Here is a 26,993-nt window from a genome sequence, read left to right on the forward strand (position 1 = left end):
AGACATGTAGATCAGGAGAACAGACTAAGAGTCATTACATGTCTCACACTGGTAACGCCTCCTTTCATTTAAAATAATCTCTGGAGGCAGATTCTCATGTAGATCTATGTCCGGCCCATAGATCTTAACAGCTCATTTACATATAAGAAAAACATGAATTTCTCTGGAAAAGACATCGGATCACAGATATCAAGGCATCATTTTATTCAGCTTCCTATGACCTACATGTCCATGTCGGCTTAGGAGGGTTGATCCTACTGACAGATTCCCTTTAAGATCTATGGGCCAGCTGTAGATCTCCCTGAGAATGTGCCTCCAGAGATTATTATCAATGAAAAGAGGCGTTACCAGTGTGAGACATGTACTGACTGTCTGCTCTAAATGTCTCACACTGGTAACGCCCCCTTTTAGACAAATTACACACATTTTGGATGTGCACTTTCTCTGTGACTTGATGTAAAACTAACTGACCTAGGCCTGTAACCCAAGCTATAGGCAAACACTAACTCAGCCCATCTTTACAGAAGCCATGACAGCACTCATGGCCAAAGCATTACTATAAAATATGGCTTTATCTGACAGGTCATTTACAGTTTGCATATTATAAAGCCATCCTTCTACAGTTCTGCTTCTCCTGGACTCTTTGCTCAGTGTCTACTACTCAGAGCACTCCCTTACTTCTTGCAATCAGAAGCGGTACACACAACATGGCCGCCCCGCTCTGCCGGGTGCGTGCCCCACTTCCTGTTCGCCTGTACTCACTTCCGGTACGGTTGTCCTAGACGCGTGCGGCAGAGTCAGCACGTTGTGTCGGTTCCGGACGCTCTCCGTGTTGTCAGTCACTTCTCTCAGGTAATGTACGATCACTGACGCGTCTTTATCCGTAGCAGCAGATACTGTAGAGGAATGACATGATTTTTTTTTTTTTCATTGCCGGGGTTAATCAGCAATGGCGCCGATCGTCTATAAGTTGCAGCTAAGGATTTCCACGGCCCACAGACACAGGTGGAGGAGGTGTGTGTGCACCACTATGTCTGATCACTCCCAGAGTGAGGAATACAGTACTATCTGTGCGACCCCCGTCCATAGACCCCTATGGGAGAGAGTAGGACCCTGATCACACTCTGTAGTGGAACACTCGCTTAACCCCTTCCTTCCAGTGATTTTTTTTTTCCCTCTTCCAAGAACCCAAACTTTTATTAAAAAATATTTTCCATCAATCAAGTCGTACGCAGACCTATTTCATTGCGGCTTCATTCAGAACTATTTATTTTACCCTATAATGTACTAAAAAATGGGGAAAAGATCTAAGTGGGGTGAAATGGTAAGAAAAACACCCGTTTTGCCATTTTTTTTGTGGCTTTTGTTTTTACTGCATTCATTGTGCATTAAAAATAGCCCGATGGCACGATAGTTCAGGGCCGTCTGAGTCCTGCAAAACCAAACTGATAGAAATAATACCGGATTTTGTGTTTAAATTTTTTTTTTTTTCGTTTATTTAAGAAACCATTTGTTGGGAAACCCCAGAAGAGAAACAATAGGTGGGTCGTCTGCGCTGCTGATGGAGATCCAAAAGAACGGTCCAGGATAAAGTATCTCCATCAGCAGCGCAGGCTGCTGATGTTTTTGGTATATGTATTTTATTTTTTATATACTTTTTTTTTTTTGTATAATATATTTTATTTTTTTATTTTATTTTAATTTTGTATACTTTTTTTTTTTTAAGTATACTGTATTTAGGAGACTTGAACTTTGTGTTTGTTAGCTCCCTGGGTGCCAGAGTCTGGTATTATTCCACTTAAAGGGAATCTGTCTGGTTAAGAGACTCTTTACCTGCACATAAAGGGGTAATCTGCATGTAAATAGTGTTTAAATCCAGCTTACTAGAGCAGCGGCTACAGAGAGAAAATTAAGTTGTATCCTCCCTGCAGCTGCTCTTTTAGTCATTTGGGCAGTATCATCACCGCTCACTACACAGTGACTTCGCTGATAACACTCTCCGATTGACAGCCTGCTCTACACACACACACACACATATACATACACACACACATACACACACACACACACACACACACACACACACACACACACACACACACTGCAGAGCAGACTGTCCATCGATGTGCTGGGGCAATATCCGTGTAGTGAGCGATGACTGGAAGCGAGCAGCTGCTGGGAGAATATAACTTCATTTTCTCCCTGTTGCCACTTCTCTAGTATGAAGATTGCACAAGATGTAAAGTACCACTCAGGGATAGTTTTTTTTCTTTTCTCACCACTGAAGTGGTATCAGTGATGTATGCTCCCTGTGCAGAGTAAAATGCTTACCAGATGCCGTCTTCTGCGGTTTCCAGCACTGCTCCGGTCCTCCTCTGCCATCTTGTGGCTACAGCTCCTGACTGGTCAGAGGCCAATGCTATCAGTCACTATCTCTCTTGATGTAAGTCTACGATAACTTTATTCTGAGTCTTACAGACTATAGGCCTCATTCAGACGTCGTTTTTTTTTTTTTTTTACGTTCAAGAAAAATGGACAGAGATTTATCAGTGATTGACGCCAGAGTTTCATCAGTTTTTTTTTTTTTTTTTTTTTTTTTTTTTTTACTGACGAGAAACAAAAAAAAAGTTTCTCCAGCTTCTCCTATTAGTTAGTGAAAAACAGACTAAGTCCTTAGGCCTCATTCATACATCAGTATGGGTATACCAAAACCAGGACAGGTGTCAATCCATCATTTATGGTTTTTCTCTGTAAGTTCCACTCCTGGTTTTGGTATGCAAACATACCGAAGTGTGAATGAGACCTTACAATGAGAAGTGACTTCCTGTCTGCACAGCAAACACTGGAGCAATGCAGTTGGTCACAAATCTGGTCACAAGGTGCAGAAGAGGAGAGAAGCGGTGCTGGGAACAGCAGAAGACTGCGACCATTAGGCCATGTTCACACGTTCAGTTCAGTATGCGGTGATGGGAACAGCAGATGACTGCGACCATTAGGCCACATTCACACTTTTAGTATTTGGTCAGTATTTTACCTCCAGTATTTGTAAGCCAAAACCAGGAGTGGAACAATCAGAGGCAAAGTATAAAAGAAACATGTCATCATCACGTCTGTATTTTTCATCCACTCCTGGTTTTGGCTTACAAATACTGATGGGAATACCCCTTTAAGGCCATGTTCACACATTCAGTATTTTACATCAGTATTTGTAAACCAAAACCAGGAGTGGGTGATAAATGCAGAAGTGGTGATGTGTCTCTATTATACTTTGCCTCTGATTGTTCCACTCCTGGTTTTGGCTTACAAATACTGATGTAAAATACAGAATGTGTGAACATGGCCTTAAAGGTTTATTCCCATCTCCAAGATCCTATCCCCAATATGTGGTAGGTGTAATTTTTGCAAATACCTCCAATTAGAAATGTAGTATAGTTCTTCTGACTCACTGTGTCACTTACCTCGTGTGCAGGGCATTGCAGTAGCTTAGGTATCCATGGTTACAACCACTAATATTGCGACAGTTCTTAGTGGTCGTAACTATGCATATCTAAGCTACTGAATGGCCCTACACATGGGGTAAGTGACGCAGTGAATCAGAAGGACTATACTACATTTCTAATTTGAGGTATTTGCTATTAATTTATTTTATTACACCTACTACATATTAGGATAGGGTCTTGGAGATGGCAATACCCCATATAAGTATTTTACTACACACAGGGAACATTCTTTACAGTAGAGATACCACTCTGGTGGAGAAGACAACAACCTGGAGTGGTACTTTACATGCTGCTTAGTTACATTTCTGGAGGTGACAGGTTCCCTTTAATTGCTGCTGTCAGTGAGGCACTGTACATGTACAGGGGATGTCAAGAAGGGGTTAAGACTGGGGGACTTATTGCTATATGTGAATGAGCCTCCAGTAGCAGTATATCAGGGGGTACCACGTTCTCCACCATATAATACTGACCCGTAGTATCATGGACGGTATATACATGGTTGTGCCTGGGGGTCTGCCCTGCAGCGATGGTCTGATCGTGGGAAGATAATAGTAATGTCGTTATAATCACATTTTTCCTCCGCAGTAGGTCCTGTCACTCTATAAGGAGACACCATGATGGCTGAAAGTAACGAGTTCCTGAACTCCCCTCCAAAGAAAACGGTCAGGTTCGGTGGGAAAGTGACGGACGTCCTGTCAAACTATTCCCAGGTGAATATACATCTGCAGGGCTAATTCCTCATGTCCATGCTGACGTGGCTATCGATCACTAATTCCCATAGTCAAAAATATTGTAAGTATATAATCCTTAGAGTCTGGAGAAAGAAGAAGCACCGCTTCCCATTGCTAATTCTGCAAAAGCCTTAACCCCTTCTCTAACCGCACAATTTTTCATTCTTGTGGTTTTGTTATTTTTCGGACCCATCTTCCAAGACCCATAACTTTTTTTTTTGTTTCCCCGTTGATCTAGTCCTGTGAGAGCTTGTTGTACTTTTTCAATGACTTTTTTGCAATATAACTTACTGAAAAATAAGAAAAACTCCCAAGTGGTGGGAAAAATAAATAACCCACAATTCCATTTTTATTTTGTTCTTGTTTTTATGGCGTTCATTAAGGGAAATATCAAACTTATACTTTTTTTTTTCTTTTCATACTTGAGTAATTAAAAAAGTTCAAAACTTTGTTTGAAAATTGGTTTGTATCACCATATCCTGAGGCCTGACCTTTTTTTTTTTTTTTTCGATAGAACTGTGTCAGTTCTTGTTTTTCTTTGCACGCCAAGCTGATTTTATTGATATTGTCTTGGGATACATACATTTTGATCTTGTCATAGAGTGAGCGATGGACACTGGCCTCAATCGTTCCATTTGAATAGTTAACCAGCAGTGATCTGAGCTAGCTCTGGTCGGTGCTAGTGGTAGGCAGGTGCCTGCTGTGTTATACAGCAACAGCCGAGCATAGAGCAGACTCAGCTGGCTTCATGCATCTGCATATTAGGTATTAAACAGGCTGTCCTAAAATCCCAACTTATCATTTATCCACAGGATAGGTGATAAGTGTCTGATCGCTGGGAGGATCCACTGCTGGGAGCCCCACTGATATATATATTTTTTTGTTAACCCCCCCCCCCCCCCCCACTCCAGAAGCCCCTGTCGATGGATTATGAGATCATTGTCGTGACCACCTTTACTATGACGTTTGGCGTGTCCTCGATGTCCATGGGTTCTTACTATCCTCATACTTAGTCTTTCTGCCACCTTTTATTCCATCAGGGTAACCAGGGTGATTTTGAGCTTCTAAAGCACCAGCTGTCTGACCCCGAGATAAAGGTAATGGACCCTGCACTCGTACCACGTTACTACTGGTATATATCAGCCTGTGATCCGGGTTGTTTCCACAAACTCGTCTAGATACAAATGATCACTATTTTATATTTAAAGGGAATCTGTCAGCAGGATTCACCCCCCCTCCTCCCAAACTATTTATAGGTTCAATGACAAGTCCAGCAATACCTTTACATGGCCAGTCCATTTCTTTGTTACTGAAAAATTAACTTTTGTATTGATATGCAAATGAGGCTGAAGAGCTATGGTAGATCTGAAGCCTCTGTCACACCAGCTCTATTCCCCGCCCAACTCCTCCGACTCCTGCTTCAATGACTGCTCCTTTGCCTGAAGTCACACAGCATAAAGGCTGTCAGTTAGGTATGACGAGGCAGCGCTGGGTAGAGAATAGAGCTGGAGTGACGGAGAATTCAGATCTACAGTAACTCTTAAGCCTCATTTGCATATCAAATAAATAACTGATTTCTCAGAGGAGGAACAGACTGGCCAGGTAAAGGTATTGCTTGACTTGTCTCTGAAAGAAGTACATTTTCATATATATATAGTTTGTGGTGAAATCCTGCTGACAGATTCCTTTTAAAACCAAGTAATTGGGACTAAAAATTAATTAAGCGATTGGGTATAATTAAAAGCTAATTTATGACCACAGACCACATCGCCTGTGGCTCGGCTTTATAGGAGATTTCTAACTTCTCTATTTACTGCAATACTTAATTATTGCAGTATATCGTACAAGAAATCAAACGATTGCAGACAAAAGTCCCCGTGGTGGGTGAGGGGTGCTAAAAAAAAAAAAAAATACAAAAATAGTACAAAAAAATATATATTAAAAAAAAAATGATTGCAGCCACTTGATTACAGTAGATTAAATAGACTGTGTATTCTGAAATGCTGTTTGTCTTTTTGCAGGACGGGCAGATTATAAACTGGCTGCGGGAACTGCGGGCTTCAGTTACTTACCTGACAATTGATTATGAACAGCTGGTCAGCATTGTCCTGGTGAGTTGGCGCAGTGTAGGTTTGGTCTATCAGTTGTCTACAAGCTGTCACTCTCTAAACTAAAGCTTGCCTGGCTCGAGTGGTGGCCATTGTTGCTGTGCTTGCGAGGTGGGGTGGCCTGAAGTCATGGGGGCTCAGCGTAGCAGCATTCTTCAAGAATGACTTCTTTTAGACCCTGGATGCTGGATGGAGAGTGATGACAACACGTCTTTTCAGAATTCTGTATAGGTGCTCGGATGGGTTCAGATCAGGAGACACTTAGCCACTGAATCACTTTCACCCTGTTCTTCAGAAATGCAACAGTCACCTTTGATGTGTGTTTTGGATCATTGTCCTGTTGGACAAGTGCACGTCTACCAAGGGCACAGAGTGATGGGAGCATCTACTCTTTAAATATAGAGCAGTACATCTGTTAATTCATGATACCATCAATGAAATGCAGCACTCATGTGCCCCACATAACGACACTGTCACCAACATGTTATATTGTAGGCACCATACATTTTTTTTTTTAAATCCGTTTTCTAAATGTATGGTGCCTACAGTGAAACATGGTGGTGGCAGTGTACTTATGTGGGGCTGCTGGTGTTGAGAGCTACATTTCATTGATGGTATCATGAATTCACAGATGTACTGCTCTATATTGAAAGAGAAGATGCTACCATCACTCCGTGCCCTTGGTAGACGTGCACTTTTCCAACATGACAATGATCCACACACACATCTGTTGCATTTCTAAAGAACAGGATGAAAATGATTCAGTGGCCAAGTGTCTCCTAATGTGAACCCAACCGATCACTTATAAGTTGTTATCACTCTCCATCCAGCATCCAGGCTCTATGAGAGGTCGTTCTTGAAGAATGGAAAAAGATAGATATTGCAATATGTCGCCAACGTGTCCATTACATGCCTAGAAGACTTGGTGATGTCCTTTAAAAATCATGGAGGTTATACAAAATACTAGATGTAGTTGTTTTTGATGTCGGGTGTACTCATTTTTACATCAACTAATTTAAGAAAAACTGAAGATTTTGCAATGAAATTTATATTATTAACCTCACTTTCATGTTATGGGTTAAAAAAAACCTTGTGCTTTCTACTAATCAAATACAAATTATACAAATTTGCGGACTGCTCAGTCAACGACGTACTTTGCATGAAATATACATATGAAATATTGGAAAAGAGGAAGGGAGGGTATAAGGGGAGAGGGAAGGAAAATACAAAACCCGAAACATTCAAGAAAAAGCAACCACAAACCATAGTATGCCTGAAAGAGAAATACCTAGAAGACTGTACGATTGTGATACTGAAGCGGGAGAGATTGGGTCAGGTCCAGATACATTGGGCGACATTTAACGCTAAGAGTACAATAGCCATTTGGGCCACTGTGAGTTAAATCTTTTAAAGCTTTGCAATCTTCACACAATTAAAGAGATCCCATGCAATCATCATATTACATAGCTCTGTGTACTGACAATTGCTCATTTTGCTTTTCTACCCAGATGATTCTTTCTCTTTTCCATTAGGTCTATGACATCACGTCATTAAAAACTGACTAGCTGAATCCTTCTTGGCTCTATGTAGAAAGAGGAGGTCAATTTTTTCTGCACAAGTCATGAGTCACTGCAAAAGTCTATGGCAAGGGGGAGGAGGGAACAGCTGGGTCAGGAGGGGAAGAGGGAAATGATAAATATAGGGAAAAGAGACTTCCTGTTTCTACATAAAGCAGAGAAAAGAGAAGAATTAGCAGGGTAGAAAAGCAAAATGAGCAATTGTAAGTACACAGTGCTATATAATATGATGACTGCGATATATTAAGAAGATAAAAACTTTGATGGGAGTGCTTTAAGAAGAAAAACTGTTGGTCATTTCTGAAGCTTCTTGAGGTTCCCCCTCCTGAAAAAGACATTGCGTGCACATTTCCTTCGAGGGCTTTCCTTCGTCTTCCCATGGGTCATGTTCAGCCCTTGCTTGTACACTCTGCAGAATGCTTGGAGGCAGCGGTCGTTTAAGGCACGTACAAGTGGCAGAGAGATCTGTGCAGGCTGTTTTATGTGTTACAAAGAGTCTCATGCGTATTACTACACATGAGACTTCCGCACTCCGGTACAGGCTTAACCAAATTGTCTAGACAAGTAATGTGAGTCTTTAAATCTCAGAATATGTCCTCATATAGAACAAGACTTAAAACACAAAGACTTAGAATACTCCATTGTAAATATGTATTAATTCGCCAAAAATATAAATATATGGAAACCTATAAAAATTCAGGGATAATTTGCATGATACAAAAACTGAATAAAAAGGTGTGCTGCAATAACATCAAATAGAAATGTGCGTAATTGGTCAAAGGTTCTGTAAGTGCTATGGAAATAACAAAAGCCCTTAAGCTAATGTGCAAATGAACTTCACACCCTTCATCAAAGTATTGTCTCATAAGAGACAAAGAGCAAAGTAATTCACCATATCTGAGCGGTGTGAAGACCAGCACATATACAGTATACACAGCATGACTATGAACATGTATAATGGGCATATATAAAGCAAGGCTGAGGAGTAAATCCTATTAGCATGCAGGGACGCCAGCCTTTGTTGCTGCATGTAAATGCACATGTGTATTCCAAGATGCCATTGTGTGTAATATTGCATATTGTTCATAATTTTGTTATGTATTTTGTGGTATATGATCAGATACCAGACAGAGGAGACGTTTAGGGCTCATTCTGACAGCCATATTTTCGTTCAGTCTGATTTCTGTGTGCTTAACAGGCGGCACACTGATCTAATAGTAACCATTGTGTCTTAGCATGCCAACAGTCTGTCCATGGGAAAAACATTGCAGCATGCACTGGTCAGTCTGATTTACGGAGCAGCGTGTTCCCATGGCAGGATTGCCCGAATTTGTTTTCTGTACTTGAAGGCATTACCTGAATGATCTTGATGATCAGGAGGCAGAAGACAGGAGGGGTAGCTAACACTAGAGAACACAGGATTCAGAAGGCTCTAGATAAGCTTGAGCAATGGACGGCAACGAATAGAATGGTATTTAACAGGGAGAAATGCAAGATTCGACATATGGGCAAGAAAAACGAAAATTACATCTACAGAATGGGAGGAATAGAACTAAGCAACAGCACGTGTGAAAAAGACTTTGGTATACTAATAGATCACAGACTGCACATGAGTCAACAGTGTGATGCAGCAGCAAAAAAGGCAAACACGGTTCTGGGATGTATTAACGGAAGTATAGTGTCTAGATCACGTAAAGTAATTATCCCCGTCTACTCCTCCTTGGTCAGACCTCATCTGGAATACTGAGTCCAGTTCTGGGCACCACATTTTAAAAAATACATTGAAAAACTGGAGCAATTCATAATTTACAGTTCGCTCTTCTATGTCCTACAAGGAGCGGTTAAAGGATCTGGGATTGTTTAGCTTGCAAAAAAAGACGACTAAGGCGATGTGCCCACAATGCAGAAATGCTCAGGATTTTTTCCTGAGCGTTTCTGCATCTCCCTGGCAGAACAAACGCATGCTTATTGTACATGCAGATTGTACATGCGTTTTTCCTGCCAGGGACATGCGGATGTGAAGCGTTCTTCACATGCATTTCCGCATGCGGGTTGATAAGCGCTTTCCAAGCGATTTTAGCATCACTTGGAAAGTGCTTGACAGCTTGGTCACACTATATAAATCCATGCAAACGGTATGGATTTATATAGTGTGACCGTAAAGAATGTTAAAACATAAATATCATACTTACCTTCTGATGGCCCCCGCAGTCTTTATTTGATGCGTCTCGGCTTGCCGGCAGCTCGCGGTGCACTGAAGGACCTGCTGTCACATGACTAAATGATGTCAGCGCAGGTCCTTTAGTCTACCGCGAGCTACCGGCAAGGGAGGACAAGCGCATCGGGGGCCATCAGAAGGTAAGTATAATATTTATTTTTTTATTTTATTCTTTTTTTTTTTTTTTTTTTTTTTTTTTTTTACAGTTTTCTATGGTACCCGGGTCCGGAGGAGAGTCTCCTCTCCAGACCCGGGTACCATCCGCACATTGGAACTCATGGAATCCGCATGTACAGATGCAGTGATGCGGATTCCATGCGTTCCAATGCAAGTCAATGGAGGCGAAAACGCCGCGCTTCCGCAAAATAATTGGTAGTGCTGCTTTTTTTTCTGCAATGATAATCCGCAGCGGAAATTTCCGTAGCATTTGCACAGCACATGCGGATTATCATTGGGGCACATGGCAGGCCTTCTACCATGCGTTTTTTAAGCGTTTCTGCAGCGGAATTGCCGCTGTGGAAACGCTTAAAAAAACGCATTGTGGGCACACAGCAAAAGAGGAGACTTATTAGCTGTCTACAAATATCTGAAGGGCTGTCACAGTGTAGAGGGATCATCCTTATTCTCATTTGCACTTGGAATCACGAGAAGCAATGGAAAGAAATGGAAAGGGAAAAGATACAGATTAGATATTAGAAAAAACTTTTTGACAGTGAGGGTGATCAATGAGTGGAACAGGCGGTCACGAGAGGTGGTGAGTTCTCCTTCAATGGAAGTCTTCAGAGGCTGGACAGACATCTGTCTGTGATGGTTTAGTGACTCCTGCATTGAGCACGATGACCCTGGAGGTCCCTTCCAACTTTAACATTCTATGATCACAGAGGCTCCCACTGTCAGGACCCCCATCTATCCTAAAAACATTGCTATGCAGCATGCTCAAACTCCCCTCTATTTATTGTCTATAGGACTTCCCAAAATATCCAAGACTAGCACTCTGCTAGTTCTGACAGTCCCATAGACTATGAATGAAAGAGTGGTTGACCATGTGTACATGTGTGACGTCACTTGTGGGGTGGTGCTGGTTTCTGCAAGCTGGGTATTCGTCTTACAACTCACACTAACAGTTCACACTGATGACAGCTTGTTACTACTTATCTGAGCCGACAACAGAGCGCACTGTCATTGTGCACATCTCATAATTAGGATTGCTGTTGGCTGGTTTGAGCCACAAAGAGCCGTGGAGCACTGGAGCTCAAGGATCACATGTCCACAGCCCACCAACATCTGTGCATTTGATTTCCTTTTCTCTGTTTCAGCACTTCTAACTGTGACCACCTTACAGAAACCAGACGGGCCCCGTTATAGTCAGTAAGACCCTCGGCTTCCGTTTGCGTCAGTTATGTAACAGGTCCATTGTGGACATGATTCCATTTCTCTGTTCCTATATAATGTGATCGCAGCACTAGTGTTTTCTTAATTATCTATTCTTTTACTGTATAAAATATAGTTTGATATCTAGTCACAGATATTCGAAATCCATGTGAAAACTGTAGAAATGATTCTAACTTGGTTCCTTTTTTTATTTTTTTTGTAGAAACTACCATGGTTGTCCAGAAGCAGAGAAGTGGTGGAAGAATATCTGGCCTTTTTGGGCAACCTTGTGTCAGCGCAGACGGTCTACTTGCGGCCTTGCATGAACATGGTCGTCTCCCACTTTGTACCAGGTAACATTTATCTGCCTTAAAGGACCTCTTGGCATCTTTGTGGAGACTGCTACATGTCTGCTTTCACCTTCACGTTCACGGAAATAAGTCTGAACTCAAAGGGGCTATCTCACAAAGGATATTTATCACCTATCCACAAAATATAGGGATTAAGGTCTGTTTGCTCATCCAGTATCCTCTGTGTTGAAGGGGTATTCTCATGTTACTCCCTATCTATTTGTAGTTAGATATGGGATAATTTCCCGATCGGTAGTGACATGACCACTGGGACTCCCTCTAATCCCAAGAATCACTGCTCTAAAGATCCCTGTGTGAACAGAGCAGTGGTTCATCATGAGCTAATGCCGCTCCATCTATTTTTATAGGAGACTGGGTGAGTGCTGTGCTGGGCTATCTCCACAAGCACCAATAAGGATGAATGGTGCGCATGTGTGCATGATCAACCACCGCTCCATTTAAAGGGGTATTTCCATCTCTAAGATCCTATCCCAATATGTAGTAGGTGTAATAATAATAATATTAGTAAATACCTCCAATTAGAAATGTAGTATAGTTCTTCTCATTCTCATACCCTGCACATGGGGTAAGCAACACAGCGAATCAGAAGAACTATACTACATTTCTAATTAATGATATTTGCAAATATTATTATTACAGCTACTATATATTGGGATAGGATCTTGGAGATGTAAATACATATTGGGATAGGATCTTGGATGGGAATACCCCTTTAACCTATGGATAGGGGATAACTTCTAAACTTGAGAATACCCCTTTAAAGGAATGGCAGTGCACTTGCTTGACCACGACTTTATTCACTTCAGTGGGTCTTTGAGAGCAGTAGTGGCCGTAAACCAGAAAAGTGTGGCTCCTCAAATAAATGAGATTTTTATTTATTCCTTACAGCTCATGTGACTATAAGCGAGGGCAATGTACACATTACAGACTCAGAAGATGAACATGAAGGCGAGTACCATTTTTATACCTTTTATGTGACGTGATACTCTGCAGTTAGGATGCATTTACACTGATGCTCAGCATTAGATGACCAGCAATCAACAACATGTTTGCCTGTCGTTCAATACCCTGATTACATTGGCAGTCCGCGCTTCAGCTGCTGTAATAGATTGTTCTGTATGTAGAGGCGGCCACTGTTCTCGGCAGCGCATGTCCTGTTTACACAGGAAGATGTGCTGCCGAGAACGATGATGTTTAAGGCAATCTGAAAGATAATTTCACCCGATGAAAAAGCGTTTTCTAGTTTGTCAGGTGGTCGCAGCTTGTCTTAGATAGCAAGATTATCAGAAATGAGTGTTCCTAGGAGAGCTTCTTCAGTATAATCCTGCTGTGTAAATGCCCCTTTAATATATATTGCGTTGATTGTACTATATACCGTATTTTTCGGACCATAAGACACACTTTTTTCCTCCAAAATTTTGGAGGAAAATGGGGGGGTGCGTCTTATAGCCCGAATGTTGGGGGGTTGTATATTTGTGTGGTGTGGGGGGAGCGGTATCGGTGGAGGAGCGGGGCACAGGAAGCAGCGGTCACCTACTGCAGCCTACACTGTCCCCGCTGCTAAAGAAAATGAATATTCACTGCTCCCCACTCCCATGGGGCGTGGGGAGCACTGAATATTCATGCTCCTTAATAGCGGTATACAGTGTAGCCGCGCTGCGGCTCCTGCTGCTGCCGGCTATCTCCTGTGCCCTCTGTTAAAGGGCATGAATATTCAACCTTTCTCCATGCCCATGGGCGTGGGGAGGGGGTGAATATTCATGCCCTTTAATGAGAAGATAGCCGGCAGCAGCAGGAGCCACAGCACGGCTCCGCTGTGTGCCGGCTATGAAGGAGAGTGAAGTCACTGCTCCTCGCGCGCACAGTCCCGGCATGGGGAGCAGTGACTTCCGGCAGCTGATCTCTCCTTGTGAGCCGCGCATGGCAGTGACGTCATGAGTGGCTCACATGGAGAGATCAGTGCAGGCAGACAGGTTGTAGCGCTGGAGGAGAGAAGAAAGGTGAGTAGGAGTGTTTATTTTTTTATTTTTTTTTTTAAATGTGAAGCCTGATGGGGATGAGGGGCGCCGCGCGAACCAGGACAGGCGTGAGGGGCGCCGCATATATACCAGGATGGGGGATATTGTCAGAATTGGGGGACTTTACCCCTATACCAGTGTCAGCAGAAGACCCCCTCCCCCTTAAAAGTGCATCATGACGACATTTTTTGCTTAAATTTTTATTTTTTTATTTTCCTCCTCTAAAACCTAGGTGCGTCTTATGGTCCGGTGCGTCTTATAGTCCGAAAAATACGGTAGCTCACAATTTATTTATTTAAATAAATGTATCAAATTTTCAGTGACCGCCAGAAGTAGAAATAAACTGGGATTAGTCCATTCATTACAATTCTTTTTTTTTTTTTTTTTTTCTTCCACAGATATTGTTCCTAAATTCAACACCTGTCACCGGACACTGCAGCTGATAGCACAATACGTTCCTTCGTGAGTATTGTCGAATGTGAACCACCTCCAATGTGAAAAGGCCCCGACACACAGAGAAAAGTCAGATGAACCTGCCAAAAAAAAAACATATATACTCGCCTCCTGCGCTATATATATAGGCGAGTATATGTGTGGTTTTTTTTTATTTTATATAGGGAACTACAGCACTTAGAAAGGGAGTATATTCAAGAAGTGGAAAACCATATATATGGAACCATTCTAATATGGCTGAAATGCCGCTGGTGAGGGAGGAAAGTATTTATTTATTTTTTTAAGATGGGGAATTAAATCATTTAATCTGTCACCATGATCTCTCATGAAGCCCGGCTTCATTGGAGCGCAAACATAACACCATCGGCACCTTGCAATTGCTTTGTATAGGATGGACGGCGATGGACAACGGAAGAGATGCCCCTCTCCATTTCCAATATCTTAAATGTCGCTGTCAGGATGGACAGCAGCATTTTAGGGGTTAAACTGTCGCAATCAGAGCTTGCTATGATCAAAGCAGATAAATTCGGGTGTTGGTTGCACCCCTGCTGTAGAGGACGGGCTCTGCTCCTGATACCACTCCATATATTCAGTGTCCCATCCACCATACATCTATGGCAGATGTCACCAAAGGGGTTATGTGGGTTAACACCAGCTAACGTTTTCCCTTTAACATGTACTTTACTATAATGGATACAACATATATGCTTATCCTTATTCGTACAGATAGGGATCTTACTGTATATCTATTACTGATGGTTGCGTGGTGGGGTAACGATAACCCCAGCGCTCCGACTAATGATATGTTAAGTTATTTTTCTTTTTCAGTATTTTTTGTCTGTGTGTTTTCCCCCTGCAGAGCTCCACGTTTCCTAATGCCAATTCTCATGGAAAAATTCCCCTATATCAAGAAATCATCCAGAGTCATGGTGAGATTTCCACACTAAATTGTTAATGATCTCCTTCTTATTTCATTCCTGAATCTCATAGTTGAGACTACACACAGGAGCATAGTCTGGTATCCCACCCTGAGCCCCTGATTACAGCAGCTTCCCCGACCTTTGTCTCAACTGACAGAAGAGCTGTATCGTAAGCACACACACACCTCCATGAGTCGAGAAGGAGAAATAAGTCTTCTCAACTGACTGAGCACAGAGGAGTCTTTCCTCCAGCTTCAATCCTTCGTGCTCAGTCAGCCGAGAAGGTTTATTGCTTCTGACGTTACAGTAATTCTTTGCTCATGGAGATATGTGTGCTTATGATACAGCTTCTCTGTCATTTGAGAGACAGGTCAGGGAAGCTGCGTTTCTTTAGACTGCAGCCCATCCTGAATTCTAACTAGATGCATTGCCGTTTGAATTATGTGACGGAGGCCATTTTTTACATTCTTGGAGAACCCCTTAACATTCAACAGCCATTTTTTTTCAGTGTATCAATATGGTGTCCTATTTAATAGCCTATTTCATGCGAAAATGTGAGAGAATGTGGTTTGCTAATTAAAGGTACTTAAGAATGTGTGTATTTTTTTCACTCTGGGAGAGCCCTTTTAAGGGGTTAAAGTGTGAGTTCATCTTTGCTAAACGTACTCTTCTGTATATTAAAAAGTTATGTAAACAGCGGATCCTAATTACGTTCTTATTAGGATGACTTTTGGATTGTCGTCATATTAAGCTTGTCGGGCCTCTACCATTCCATCTACCAGATAGTAAAAGCTACATATGGGGTGACCGTCTTCTTCCCCTGATCAACTGCTTTATTCTTGAATTTCTTCTACCTGTGAAGGGACTGATTCCAGTCATTGGTAATACATTAGGGAATTTCTGTTTTTTCTAAAAAAAAAAAGTGCTGGTTTACCAATGCTTGGATCAGGGTGCTGCATCTTTATTCCTGTTTTCAGCCCCATTATAAGTCATTGCCATATTGTTAATGTGCAGCCATGTCTGATTCTAATGCTTATCCCTTGTTCTTTGTGCAGGAATGTTACATCCACAACCTCCTGCGGATCACCGTCTACTTCCCAATGCTTAGACTGGAAATCTTGCAACTCATTATTGAAAAGTTGCTTAAAATTGATGTAAGTATTTCCAGCTTCGATTTATTGGTTGTATCTCTGCTTTCAATTAGCATTTGTTGCAACTCAAAAACATAGGTTCGCCAAATTTTTCTGTGCTAATGATTGCAAAAAAAATTACAAATAACTATTTTAGTCTTTGGGTTGTTGACATTTAAAAGAATCTCCACTTTTTTGGGGGATATTTGGTGATTTAAAGGGGTTGTCCAAGGGATAAAAAATATTGTGAAAAGGAAGTGATACACCCCCGCACCAATCCCCTGCAGGACCAAAGAGGACTGGGATATGGGAGCTATCTCGACCCACCAGAATTGGCAGGAAATACCCACTGAGCTAATCATTGCTGTGATTGGCTGAGCGGCATATTTAGGCCTTTTGTGGTATTTTGAGATCGGACCAGTAGGTAGAAATCGGTGGGAAATGGTTTCGTTTTTGCAACAAGAGGGGGTTGATACTCAAATAGACATCCCCTTAAATCGAGAATTTGGTTGTTCAGCTTTCCAAGTGGCCATGTTCACATTAGGTGGATCTATGGGCAGTTTTTTAGTACAGTGCTAACAAATGGGCTTTGCCGTTCCCACATAGTGGATTTTCCAAATCTGCAGAGGTCTTTTATCTCACAGAATTGCTGTGGGTTAAATCCACAGCAGGTAACATGAGCATTTTGCAAAACTTTTTAATTTTTTTGTCTCGTTTGCATTCATTCTTTCTATGAGGATGAAATGCTTTTTGTGCTGTAATTTACATCTGAATATTATTATTTTTTTGTTTCAGGTGAGTGCATCTCGTCATGACATCGAAGACGCAGAAGAAAATGTATGGACTGCGAATAAGCAGATGAGTACAGAAGAAGCACTATTTAACATGGTAATTTACTATGCATCGCTTTTATATAGTCGTTATGTTGCACTGCCTACTGGTGGATGCAGAATGGGTTAACTGAGAATCCATCAGTGAACGCCTTCTGACGGTCCAATAGGAGGGTTTCTAACGCTTTTATCTGTCTTATGCTTTTTTAGCTTCTCTCAGAGATGATTTATGACCCTATTAAAGTTTAATGTGCAGGGTAACAAAGAGCCTGTAAAAGCCAAACAGTGCAAAATGTTTAATGAAACCGAATTGCAAAACTCATTTTTAGCCACAAGCACATGTGTTTAAGTAGAATAAATTGTCAGCAAAGGTGGACAACCCCTTAAATTTTGTCAGCATCTGATGAAAGTGTAATGTCTTGGGCTGAGAGATCTACATCCCACCTACATCTGCTCTTCAGTTACCCAGGGATTCGACAGGTACTTCAGCCCTCGGCCACACAAGGTCTATGTTTATAGCGGTCCTACTAAAGGACTGAAAGTGCACTTAGGTGATTGGAGAAGGTTATTTTTTCGTGGCTTTAAAGATATTCATTTTTTTGAAGGATGAAGATGAAGAACCGGGCCAGAGGAGTGTAAATTTAATCAGTGAAAAAATGGCTCATCCTGCTGCCGAACGCTTGGACTTGAGTCTCTCTGTTCTCTTCTCTTACATCAAAGACATCTGCTTCAGTAACGGTGAGTTATAATGCTACGTATCAACGATGGCTCACAAGCCGAAACATGCACTAGTGAACTGAGCCAACGTCTCCTTATTTTATTTTTTAAAGGGGCATTCCGGTATAAGCAATTAATCATATCTCCACTGGTGGTCACTGTTAAGGCCCCGTCACACTTAGCGACGCTGCAACGATCCCGACAACGATACGACCTGTCAGGGATCGTTGCTGCGTCGCTATGTGGTCGCTGGTGAGCTGTCAAACAGGCAGGCTCACCAACGATCAGGGGAGCAGCGACATCGTGGAAAGAATCTTTCCACGATGTCCTGCTCCTGGTTACCAGCCTGCTGAAGCAGGAGCAGGCTGGGAACCATGATAAACATCGGGTTACTAGGGGCACACGCGCACCTAGTAACCCGTTGTTTATCATGGTTACCGCTCACTGTAGCAGGCTCGTAACCATGATAAACATCGGGTTACTAGGTGCGCGTGTGCCCCTAGTAACCCGATGTTTACCATAGTTACCAGCCTGATCGCTGCTCCCGCTGGTCACACACAGCGATGTGTGCTGACCAGCGGGAGGGCAACAACCAAAAAATGGTCCAGGACACTTTGCAGCGATCAGCGACCTCACAGCAGGGGCCTGATCGCTGCAAAGTGTCACACATAGCGACATCGCTGGTGAGGTCGCTGTTGCGTCACCAAAACCGTGACACAGCAGCGATCTCGCTATGTGAGATGGGGGCTTTAGATCGGAGTAGGTTCCTCTTCTGGGACCCCCACTGACTGCAAGACCGGGGCCAGCAGGAGTTAAGTAAAGCTCTATTCAAAGTCTTTGGCTCTGATATACAGAGATCACTGAGCGCTGTCCTTGGGTATCTTTGTTGGTGGCATACACATGAATGGATCCACAGTCAATGCCATGTTTTGACCCCACACTAATGTAACAGTTATCACCTTACCAGTGGATAGGTGTTCACTTGCTCACACTGGAATATTCCTATAAGGGTATGTCCACAAATTTTTTATGTCTTTGTTTAATGATGAATAAAGGGTGATTTTAGAATTATTTTTTTAGAAGAATTAATGCTGTATAATTGTATCTTACTCTGTCGCCTCATTGTTGTATCTTTCAGGGAGCTTTGACCTTAATAAAGCAAAGGATTTATACAAAGATCTGCTGGCCGTATTTGACAAGCTGATTTTACCCACCCATGCCTCCTGTCACGTGCAGTTTGGCATTTTTTACATCTGCAGCTTCAAGCTGGTGCGTATTGTCTCCTCTTAATGCAAATTCTGCAGATGTGCTTCCTCCATTTTACAGGTTCTGGCGTATGGATAACCCCAAACTATACATGGGGCGTTCATTGAATGGGCATGTTGTTGTAATTCTATAGTAGAGAGTATGGGTGAAATATAATCTTTCTGTGATATTGAATGCAGGGACTCGCAGAAGCATTTTTGGAACATCTTTGGAAAAAGCTTCAAAATCCCAACAACGCTCCGATTATCCGACAAACTGCCGCAAGTTATATTGGAAGTTTTCTGGCTCGAGCCAAGTTTGTTCCTGTGGTGTAAGTATTCACAGAAAAGTGACACATTTTAGGAAATAAATTGTAAGATCTAAATTTGCCATAACTTTAAGGCATTAATTCACTAAAAAAGCGGAGTATGGTGATTCGGTTTACAAGGAGTAAGGCTTGTGCTTTGCCACTATTTCAGGCGAATGTGAAGTTTATGTGTCTTTTCCAGGACAGTAAAGGCTTGCCTTGATCTCCTTGTGAACTGGCTCCATGGCTACATAGATAACCAGGATGCCGGAAGCAGGGCTTTCTGCGACATCACCTTCCATGGATCCTTCTACGCTGCTTGCCAGGCGGTTTTCTATACCCTGATTTTCCGTCATAAGCATCTTTTAGATGGTGACTTGCGCAAAGGTTAGTGCCCAGTTATAATAATCTTTCATCCTTTCCCCCCACACTATTTTATATGTACATGTAGCTCTTTCAAAGACAAGTCCAGCAATACTTTTACATGGCCGGTCCGTGCCTCCATTACTGAGAAATCGGCGTTTGTATTGATATGCAAATTAGACTGAAGAGCTATGGTAGATCTGAAGCCTCTGTCACTCCAGCTCTATTCCTCGCCCAGTGCTGTGTCCTCCTGCTTGACTGATGGTTCCTTTGCCTGAAGTCACACAGCAGAGAGGCACGGACTGGCCATGTAAAGTTATTGCTGGACTAGTCTTTGAAGGAGCTACGTGTGCATATTATTAGTTTGGTTGGTGAAATCCTGCTGACAGATCCCATTAAAATAATTAGCAATTATAGTCTACACCTCATTAGTGTGTTAGCTAGGACTATATAAGTGAGTAGGCAGTAGCCTCACATGCAGTTTTGGCAGCACTATTTCAGCCTAACAAATGAGAGCAGTATCAGATCTTCATTATACTTCTCCTTTTCATAAATAAAACCATCCTGTCTGCCGCGGCCCTGGATCCTGTCTGCCGCGGCCCTGGATCCTGTCTGCCGCGGCCCTGGATCCTGTCTGCCGCGGCCCTGGATCCTGTCTGCCGCGGCCCTGGATCCTGTCTGCCGCGGCCAGTCATTGCAGTGATAACTGCAATATCTGCAAAATAGACAAAGACTAGGTCATGGTGCAATATCCTTTCCTTATTTTTTTTTTGTGCCTTTGCACGTTGACAAAGCATACTAATCTTCACTTTCCAGCCCCCTTGTTTTAAGCAATGTAAAGCGTGTTACATAAGATTCAGTGAAAGTGGGCATGTTGGATTTCAGTTGTTTTTTTTTTTTGCTATTTTGGGAGATGCAGAGGTGTCAGTTGCTTATGCCCCCCTCTCTATTGCGGCTTCAGCCGACAACTACTTAAGGTGTATAACCATCCTTAGATCAAGGTCTGGGTAGAAACCTCTTGGGCTTGGGTGATCCAACAAAGCATTGTCTGCTCTTGTAAGGTCAGTGAGACACCATGTATAACACTCTGCCGTTTCTCTGCTTTGTCAGGTCTTTCCTACTTGCAAGGTCTCAATTTTGAAAGAATTGTCATGTGCCAGCTCAATCCTCTGAAGATTTGTCTTCCTTCAGTAGTTAATTTCTTTGCTGCAATCACTCGGTAAGTGCAAACGTCTCTGCAGATCACCAAAAAAGAAACGTTCTGTCTCTTGTCTGTCCACCCTGTTTCGAAATATCTTGTATAGTTGGAAGAGTGTACAAATAAGATCTATGTCGTCCACGGGTAAGATTGCAGCTGTCGGCTATTTTCCGTAAGGATCGGCACACCAGACCCCTCATGTCTCCCTCTTGTCGTTTTAATAATGTGACGGGGACCAGAAGTGTCTATGTCTCTGGAAGCAGAGATTTGTGCTGATATCTCATCTGTGTTTCTCAGGAAATATCAGTTGGTGTTCTGTTACACCATCATCGAACGCAACAATCGACAGATGATCCCCATCATCAGAAGCAGCGCTGGAGGGGAAATTGCCCAAACTGTCTCGAATCCACTGGACAGCTTCTTCCCGTTTGATCCTTGTGTTTTAAAAAGGTTTGTATTACATTATAATATCTTCATATATACCACCCTCTTCCATGGTAGATGGTCCATTGGTTACCATTGTAGATGGATTAATAAAACTCTATTCCTCACTTCATGTTTTAGCAATTTCCAGTAACTGTTCTTCTTTTTCAGGTGTAAGATCTTGATCGATCCGATTTATCAGCCCTGGGAAGAGTCTACTGCTGAGGAATTGAAAGGACCTCGAACACCAGTGAAGGTATATAACCGATTTTTCCAATAATTGTCACTTTGTGGTCTAAGGGGTAATGTTTCTCCATTTAAAAAGTGACATGCCAGTGTGAGGAGACTTGTAAGCCATGCAATGCTCCTCTGGGAAATTTAATAGGCAAATTGCCTTTTCAGAGAGGAAAAGGACTAGGACTCTAATGCCACCTATTGGAAGTAAGAGTCCTAAAAGTCAATATCGACCCTCTGAGCCTTGCCATATGACTCGGGATAAAATCCAAATATCAAAGACTGACAGTCACTTCCAAACAGAGACTAGGTGTGAACAGGTTCATACTAAGAGTAGCCTGCTCCATATAGAACTAATGAATAAAGAGGCACTCTGTAACACTATAGCATGTAAACATGAAATAAATAAAATTGGAATTGCATTTCTGCTCTAGAAAATAGGTAAAAACTTAGATACTTTGGCCAATTTATGTGCTACTGGGCATGCATGAATATGTGGGAAAGACAAAGTGCAACGCGAAGGGAAGAAGGGGAGGAAACCCAAACACTAGGGGAAGGGGGAGTGAAGATCCCTAGGGAGATATAATGTCACCCAGCCTACCCTATCGTCCCTATATAGGTTCTACACCTATTGCCGAGCAGGACCCTAAGCCCTCAATGTCCCTAGAGCTTGGCCCTAGATAGGGAGGGGGAGGGGTGAGCACTGGTCAGGCCCCACTACAAACTAAAGACAACAAGGTAGACAAATAAAGAGGATTACCTTAGCTTGAGCAGACACCAGAGAGATGACGCCAACTGTCCTCCAAGGGCACCAGAGAAGAAACTAGCCGACTACTAGTACTCCAAGCCTGGACAAAGATACATACTGTAGAAGTATCACCGGCGATTGCCTGGAGCAAACTGAGGGTTTTAAACTCCCATGCAAGGGTGTGTCAATCAGCAGGACAGAGGTTGCTGCTGGGTCTTAAAGGAAGCAGGATTAAGAAGGTATCTGCAATGTGCCAAGCGCAGTGACCTTCCACAGCCAGATCCAGAGAGACTGTCTATTACACCTGACACACCCGTGACAATGAATTGGCCAATTTATGCGCTAAGTATCTTGGTTTCTTTCCTATTATCTAGAACAGTAATTCCACTTTCATTTATTTCATGTTTGCATGCTATAGCGTTACAGAGTACAGCTTTATTTGTTAGTTCAGGATAAAATCCAAACCAGAATCTCAATTTGCATATATGTATTTTGGGGTGATATAGTATAACATGGTTTCTATGTTTTAATATACACCACTGGTCTACAAGCGTTACTAGCGCCTCTCCAAAATACAAGAGATAAGTATATTGCTAAAAACTTCATTTATATGCGTCTTGCATATAAATTCCCCACTTCAGCCACCATTGTAGACCGGCTTAAATGCTGACCCCCTTTTTTTTTCTCCCATTTTGGATATAAGTAAAAACTCCAATTTTGTTTCCATTTATTCCACAGAATTTGGATAAATTTGATATATATATTGCATCACATGATTGCTATGGTTATCAGTTATTCAGTGATGATAAACTGCATGTATATTGACTTGTAACTATCTCTTATAGCAGCCCGGTGCCACCCCTGATGATGATGATGATTTTCTCCAAGGAAACACACCGCAGAATGACTGCTTGGTTGAGACCCCGGGTTCCTTTGACCCTTACCTGAAGAGCCCCAGTAGCGTGGGCTCGCCGCCGGCTTACAAGTTTCTTCAGCGGCCGTTCTGAGTTCAGAAGCACTCTCCTGGAGCGGATACCTCTTCAGGCACTGCTGTGCTGGTCTCAGAAGGTGTCACAAGCCATGACGTAGCCGGGACGGCTGGCACGGGTCTATGGACAGTCATAGTTGGAGGAAGTCCCTTTTTGTGTCCCGTTGGTCTTAAGGGGTTTTCAGGGCTGTTCTTATTCCTTGACAAGTGGGTTAAAGTGTGAAATCTAACCCATATGGGACCTGCCAGTCACAGAGACGGCATTGTGCCCAAGTCTGACGGAGAGGCTACGTAAAATCATCACTAATGCTAGACTCGCAGCGGTTAGCAAACTGCATCCCTCCAGCCGTTGTGAAACTACAACTCCCAGCATGCTCTACATCAAACCTTGCTGGAGTTGTAGTTTTTCAGCAGAGGGACTGCTATTTTTTCCTGACCCCAGTGTGTACTGATCTGCAGTAATATGTATTGTAATGGCCTTGGTCCTTGCATGATGTGTGCAGTCACTGATGTCTCATCGGTGTCTCCTTTGCTGGGTTGTCGGCCTAACCCTGACCGGTACAATGATAACTGTGCATAGGTGTTCATCTTTCATTGCTAAACTCCTATAGAGCAAATGGACGATGGGTTCACACTCATTAATTTTTGTGCACTTTTCCAGCCCTGTAATCTAGTAATCATCACTACATGGAAGTGAGCCACAGTGGTGGTCTATGATCTGGGGGTCCTTGCCACATGTGACTTTGTCATGCTTTTTTGTGACACGTCTGTCTTTATTTGGTCATTAGGGGATATGTACTAATGTAATCCCATCAGTTTCTTGCTGTAGTTTTACATTTATGAAATTTTTCCTCCGTCAACATGGAAATCCTCATATCTGTTGGCGAAAGGGGGCCTGTTGCCTTAATGTTTGTTTGCTTCCCCATCCATATCCAAGCCTATACATCTCTGAGAACAAAAGGATTGGACATGTTGAAACCCAACTGCCTGATCCTTCTCTCCCGTCTCTGATCGGGAAAGTCGTGAGGCTGTCATATACATATAATGGTTATCGAATGTCTGATCCTGCTAATATCAGTGGGTTCAGCTGACCCTAAAGAGTTATTCCAGCTTCACTCCCCTTCGCATTGAGAGATCAGCGTGACTGGTAACGTGACATCTACTGATACCTGTCGGGTCACGTGCACAATCTGTCGACAGTGATCTTGATGCAGAGGTGAGTGGAGCTGGATCAAGATCTTCCATAATTATCTAATAAATGGGATTTACATCAATCTCCAGATTCTGAATGATGACTGACAGCAGCAAAAGGAGAGGGGCGATCGTGTGCAGCGCTCTCATTTCCTGCTGAGTTGTAACTATTCTCCATGCAGTATTCGGAATAGCACAGACACCTCTTCTTTTCCTGCAGTCGGACTCCAGTTAGAACAGGGGGTCGGGGGTCCTAGAGTTGTGGAGATGCAACAAGCGCCCTGAGACAACCCCTCGGGGGTACGTCGGTCTTATGAATTGCTAGTGCGCTCGTATTGTCTTATATTCGCACTGATAGAAGTTCTTGATCTACGTAATATCTGGCTTTTATTTCTGCACAATGTGACAGATGAGCCATTGCTGTAAAAGATTAATTCTGTATTCTGTTCATTGTATAATTGTATGTTTCTGTAATGTTGCAATAAACTTTGTCTCGTCGGGTTTTTTGTACTTCCTTTCATTTTTTCGGTTTGCTTTCAGTGTATAAAAATCTGACCTTGTCATGTAATACAAAGTACATCATCTTATCTTCCTCGATCCACTGCTGCTCTATGGGGTTTCCGTCTCTGATGACACGTGTGTACCTCTACAGCTGCTCTGTAGAGACAGCACGGTGAACCTTCAGCTACCGCAGCAGAAGACTATGGCTGACGCCACTCCTGGCAAAAGCAACTGAGGCCACGGTGCACAGGATCACCAACACCGGTCAGCTAAGAACTGGACATTGAAATTTTGTTGCATAATACATGGAGCAGTCAGTGACAAAATCCACGTTCTTCATGCTGTGTTCAGAGACCAGTCAATGTGTTTATGCCCGTCTATTCGTCATCTATCTGCTGTGTGTCCCCTGATGAAGCTATTAACAGCGAAACGCGTTGGTCTACATCTCTGGCACTATAACCTTGCTCCTTGATACTCACTTTTTGATTCTATCCCAGAGGTTTTGGACATCACATTATGGGATTTGTATATTTTTTATTTGACATTTGATAGTTTACCGATCTTACAATTACTGTGTCTTTTGAGCCTGTATAGTAGACTTGATTGTATTGGATATTGGTATTACATCTTCTACTTTACCCACAGTGTCTCATGTTATTTTCATGTCCTAACCTCATTGTATGCACTTTGTCTCAGACATACTAATTTATCTTCTGCAGACCTGTCTTTTGTATAATTTGATTATCCAAAACTGGTTTATAAGTGTTTATCATAATTCTTACATGTATCTTATGCCATGGTGGATAGACTTTTTTTTTTCTAGGTTTTAATGGTTGTCCAGTATTTTGCTCATGCTATATTTAAAATAAATATTTTATATCTCCATATAGTGTGCAGACGGCTATGAGTATTGCCTTTTTGTTTTTCCTTTACCTCTAATACTTGTGTAGCACCCTAATTTTACACGGCTGTGCACCCTCTCCTGCCTTGTTCACAGGGTGCAGATCTTCTCACTCAGTGATGCACTATTATTGTAGGCATATGAAGCCGGGCTCATGAGCCAAGTCTGCTCCACACAAGTCGGGTGCCAGCTGCGTTATACAGCCTGTATCTGGCTCCGATCATTGCTGATTCACTTCCAAACTTGAGTTCCATTTTATCTTCTAACCACAGAATAGGGGATACATTTACTATCGCTGGGGGTCCAACTGATCCGAAGAGTTCTGTCGTCGGTCAGATCAACTGCACCTCCATTCATTCTTACGGGAGTGTCGTAGACCAGCTGAACGCGGTTCTCAGCTGTCTCATTACAAATGAATGGAGCAGATGTGCGTATGATAAACCACCGCTCCATTCATACGGATGTCTTCAGACCCCTGATTCTCATGATCCGTGAGAGTCCCAGCGACAGGGCAGACATCTCCTATTCTCTGGATAGGGATAACTTCCAAACTTAAAGGGATTGTCCAGTCTTAAACTACAAGTGTGCAATCATTATGTGACTGCAGACTTGTGAATCCTCACATTGTGTGTGCTGTGAGGATTCTCCAACACTGGGAACAGCAGTCGTGTGACCACAAGTATGCGATATCTATACTCCTGGCCACATTCCAACTAGACTGCGCACTGCAATGTGCATACTTCTGGCCACATTCCGACTAGACTGCACTCATCTAGTCGGAATGTGGCCAAAAGTATACACATTGCAATGCGCAATGTGAGGATTCACAATTCTGCAGGCACATAGTTGTAATTCAAGACCAGACAACGCCCTCTAAATGCTTCTATCAAACTCTGAAAATGGCATCCAATCCTGGCTTGGTATGTGTTCGGATGTCCATTGGCCTGGGG

General features: G+C 42.6%; 1 protein-coding gene across 3 annotated transcripts; it reads left to right on the top strand.

Moving 5' to 3' along the window:
* The first annotated feature begins 739 nt into the window (after nucleotides 1-739).
* RRN3 (RRN3 homolog, RNA polymerase I transcription factor) lies at nucleotides 740-26,027 on the top strand. Of its 3 annotated transcripts, XM_073647660.1 has the most exons (19): nucleotides 774-852; nucleotides 948-1,014; nucleotides 4,086-4,210; nucleotides 5,272-5,328; nucleotides 6,253-6,342; nucleotides 11,729-11,858; nucleotides 12,765-12,824; nucleotides 14,293-14,356; nucleotides 15,207-15,276; nucleotides 16,323-16,421; nucleotides 17,193-17,285; nucleotides 17,833-17,965; nucleotides 19,083-19,213; nucleotides 19,390-19,520; nucleotides 19,699-19,883; nucleotides 20,970-21,078; nucleotides 21,355-21,507; nucleotides 21,652-21,736; nucleotides 23,308-26,027. In XM_073647660.1, exons 3-19 carry the CDS (start codon nucleotides 4,115-4,117, stop codon nucleotides 23,467-23,469), a joined length of 1,848 nt encoding a protein of 615 aa, XP_073503761.1. In that variant the 5' UTR covers nucleotides 774-852; nucleotides 948-1,014; nucleotides 4,086-4,114; the 3' UTR covers nucleotides 23,470-26,027. The 3 variants fall into 3 exon arrangements, with proteins under 3 accessions (XP_073503758.1, XP_073503760.1, XP_073503761.1); XM_073647657.1 differs by lacking the exon at nucleotides 948-1,014 and having other exon boundaries at nucleotides 740-852; XM_073647659.1 differs by lacking the exon at nucleotides 948-1,014 and having other exon boundaries at nucleotides 757-852; nucleotides 4,089-4,210.
* The last annotated feature ends 966 nt before the right edge of the window (nucleotides 26,028-26,993 follow it).

This window comes from Phyllobates terribilis, unplaced genomic scaffold (assembly GCF_046119375.1).
Source record: "Phyllobates terribilis strain yellow unplaced genomic scaffold, ASM4611937v1 Scaffold_9__5_contigs__length_417890890, whole genome shotgun sequence".
Taxonomy (NCBI): Eukaryota; Metazoa; Chordata; class Amphibia; order Anura; family Dendrobatidae; genus Phyllobates; species Phyllobates terribilis.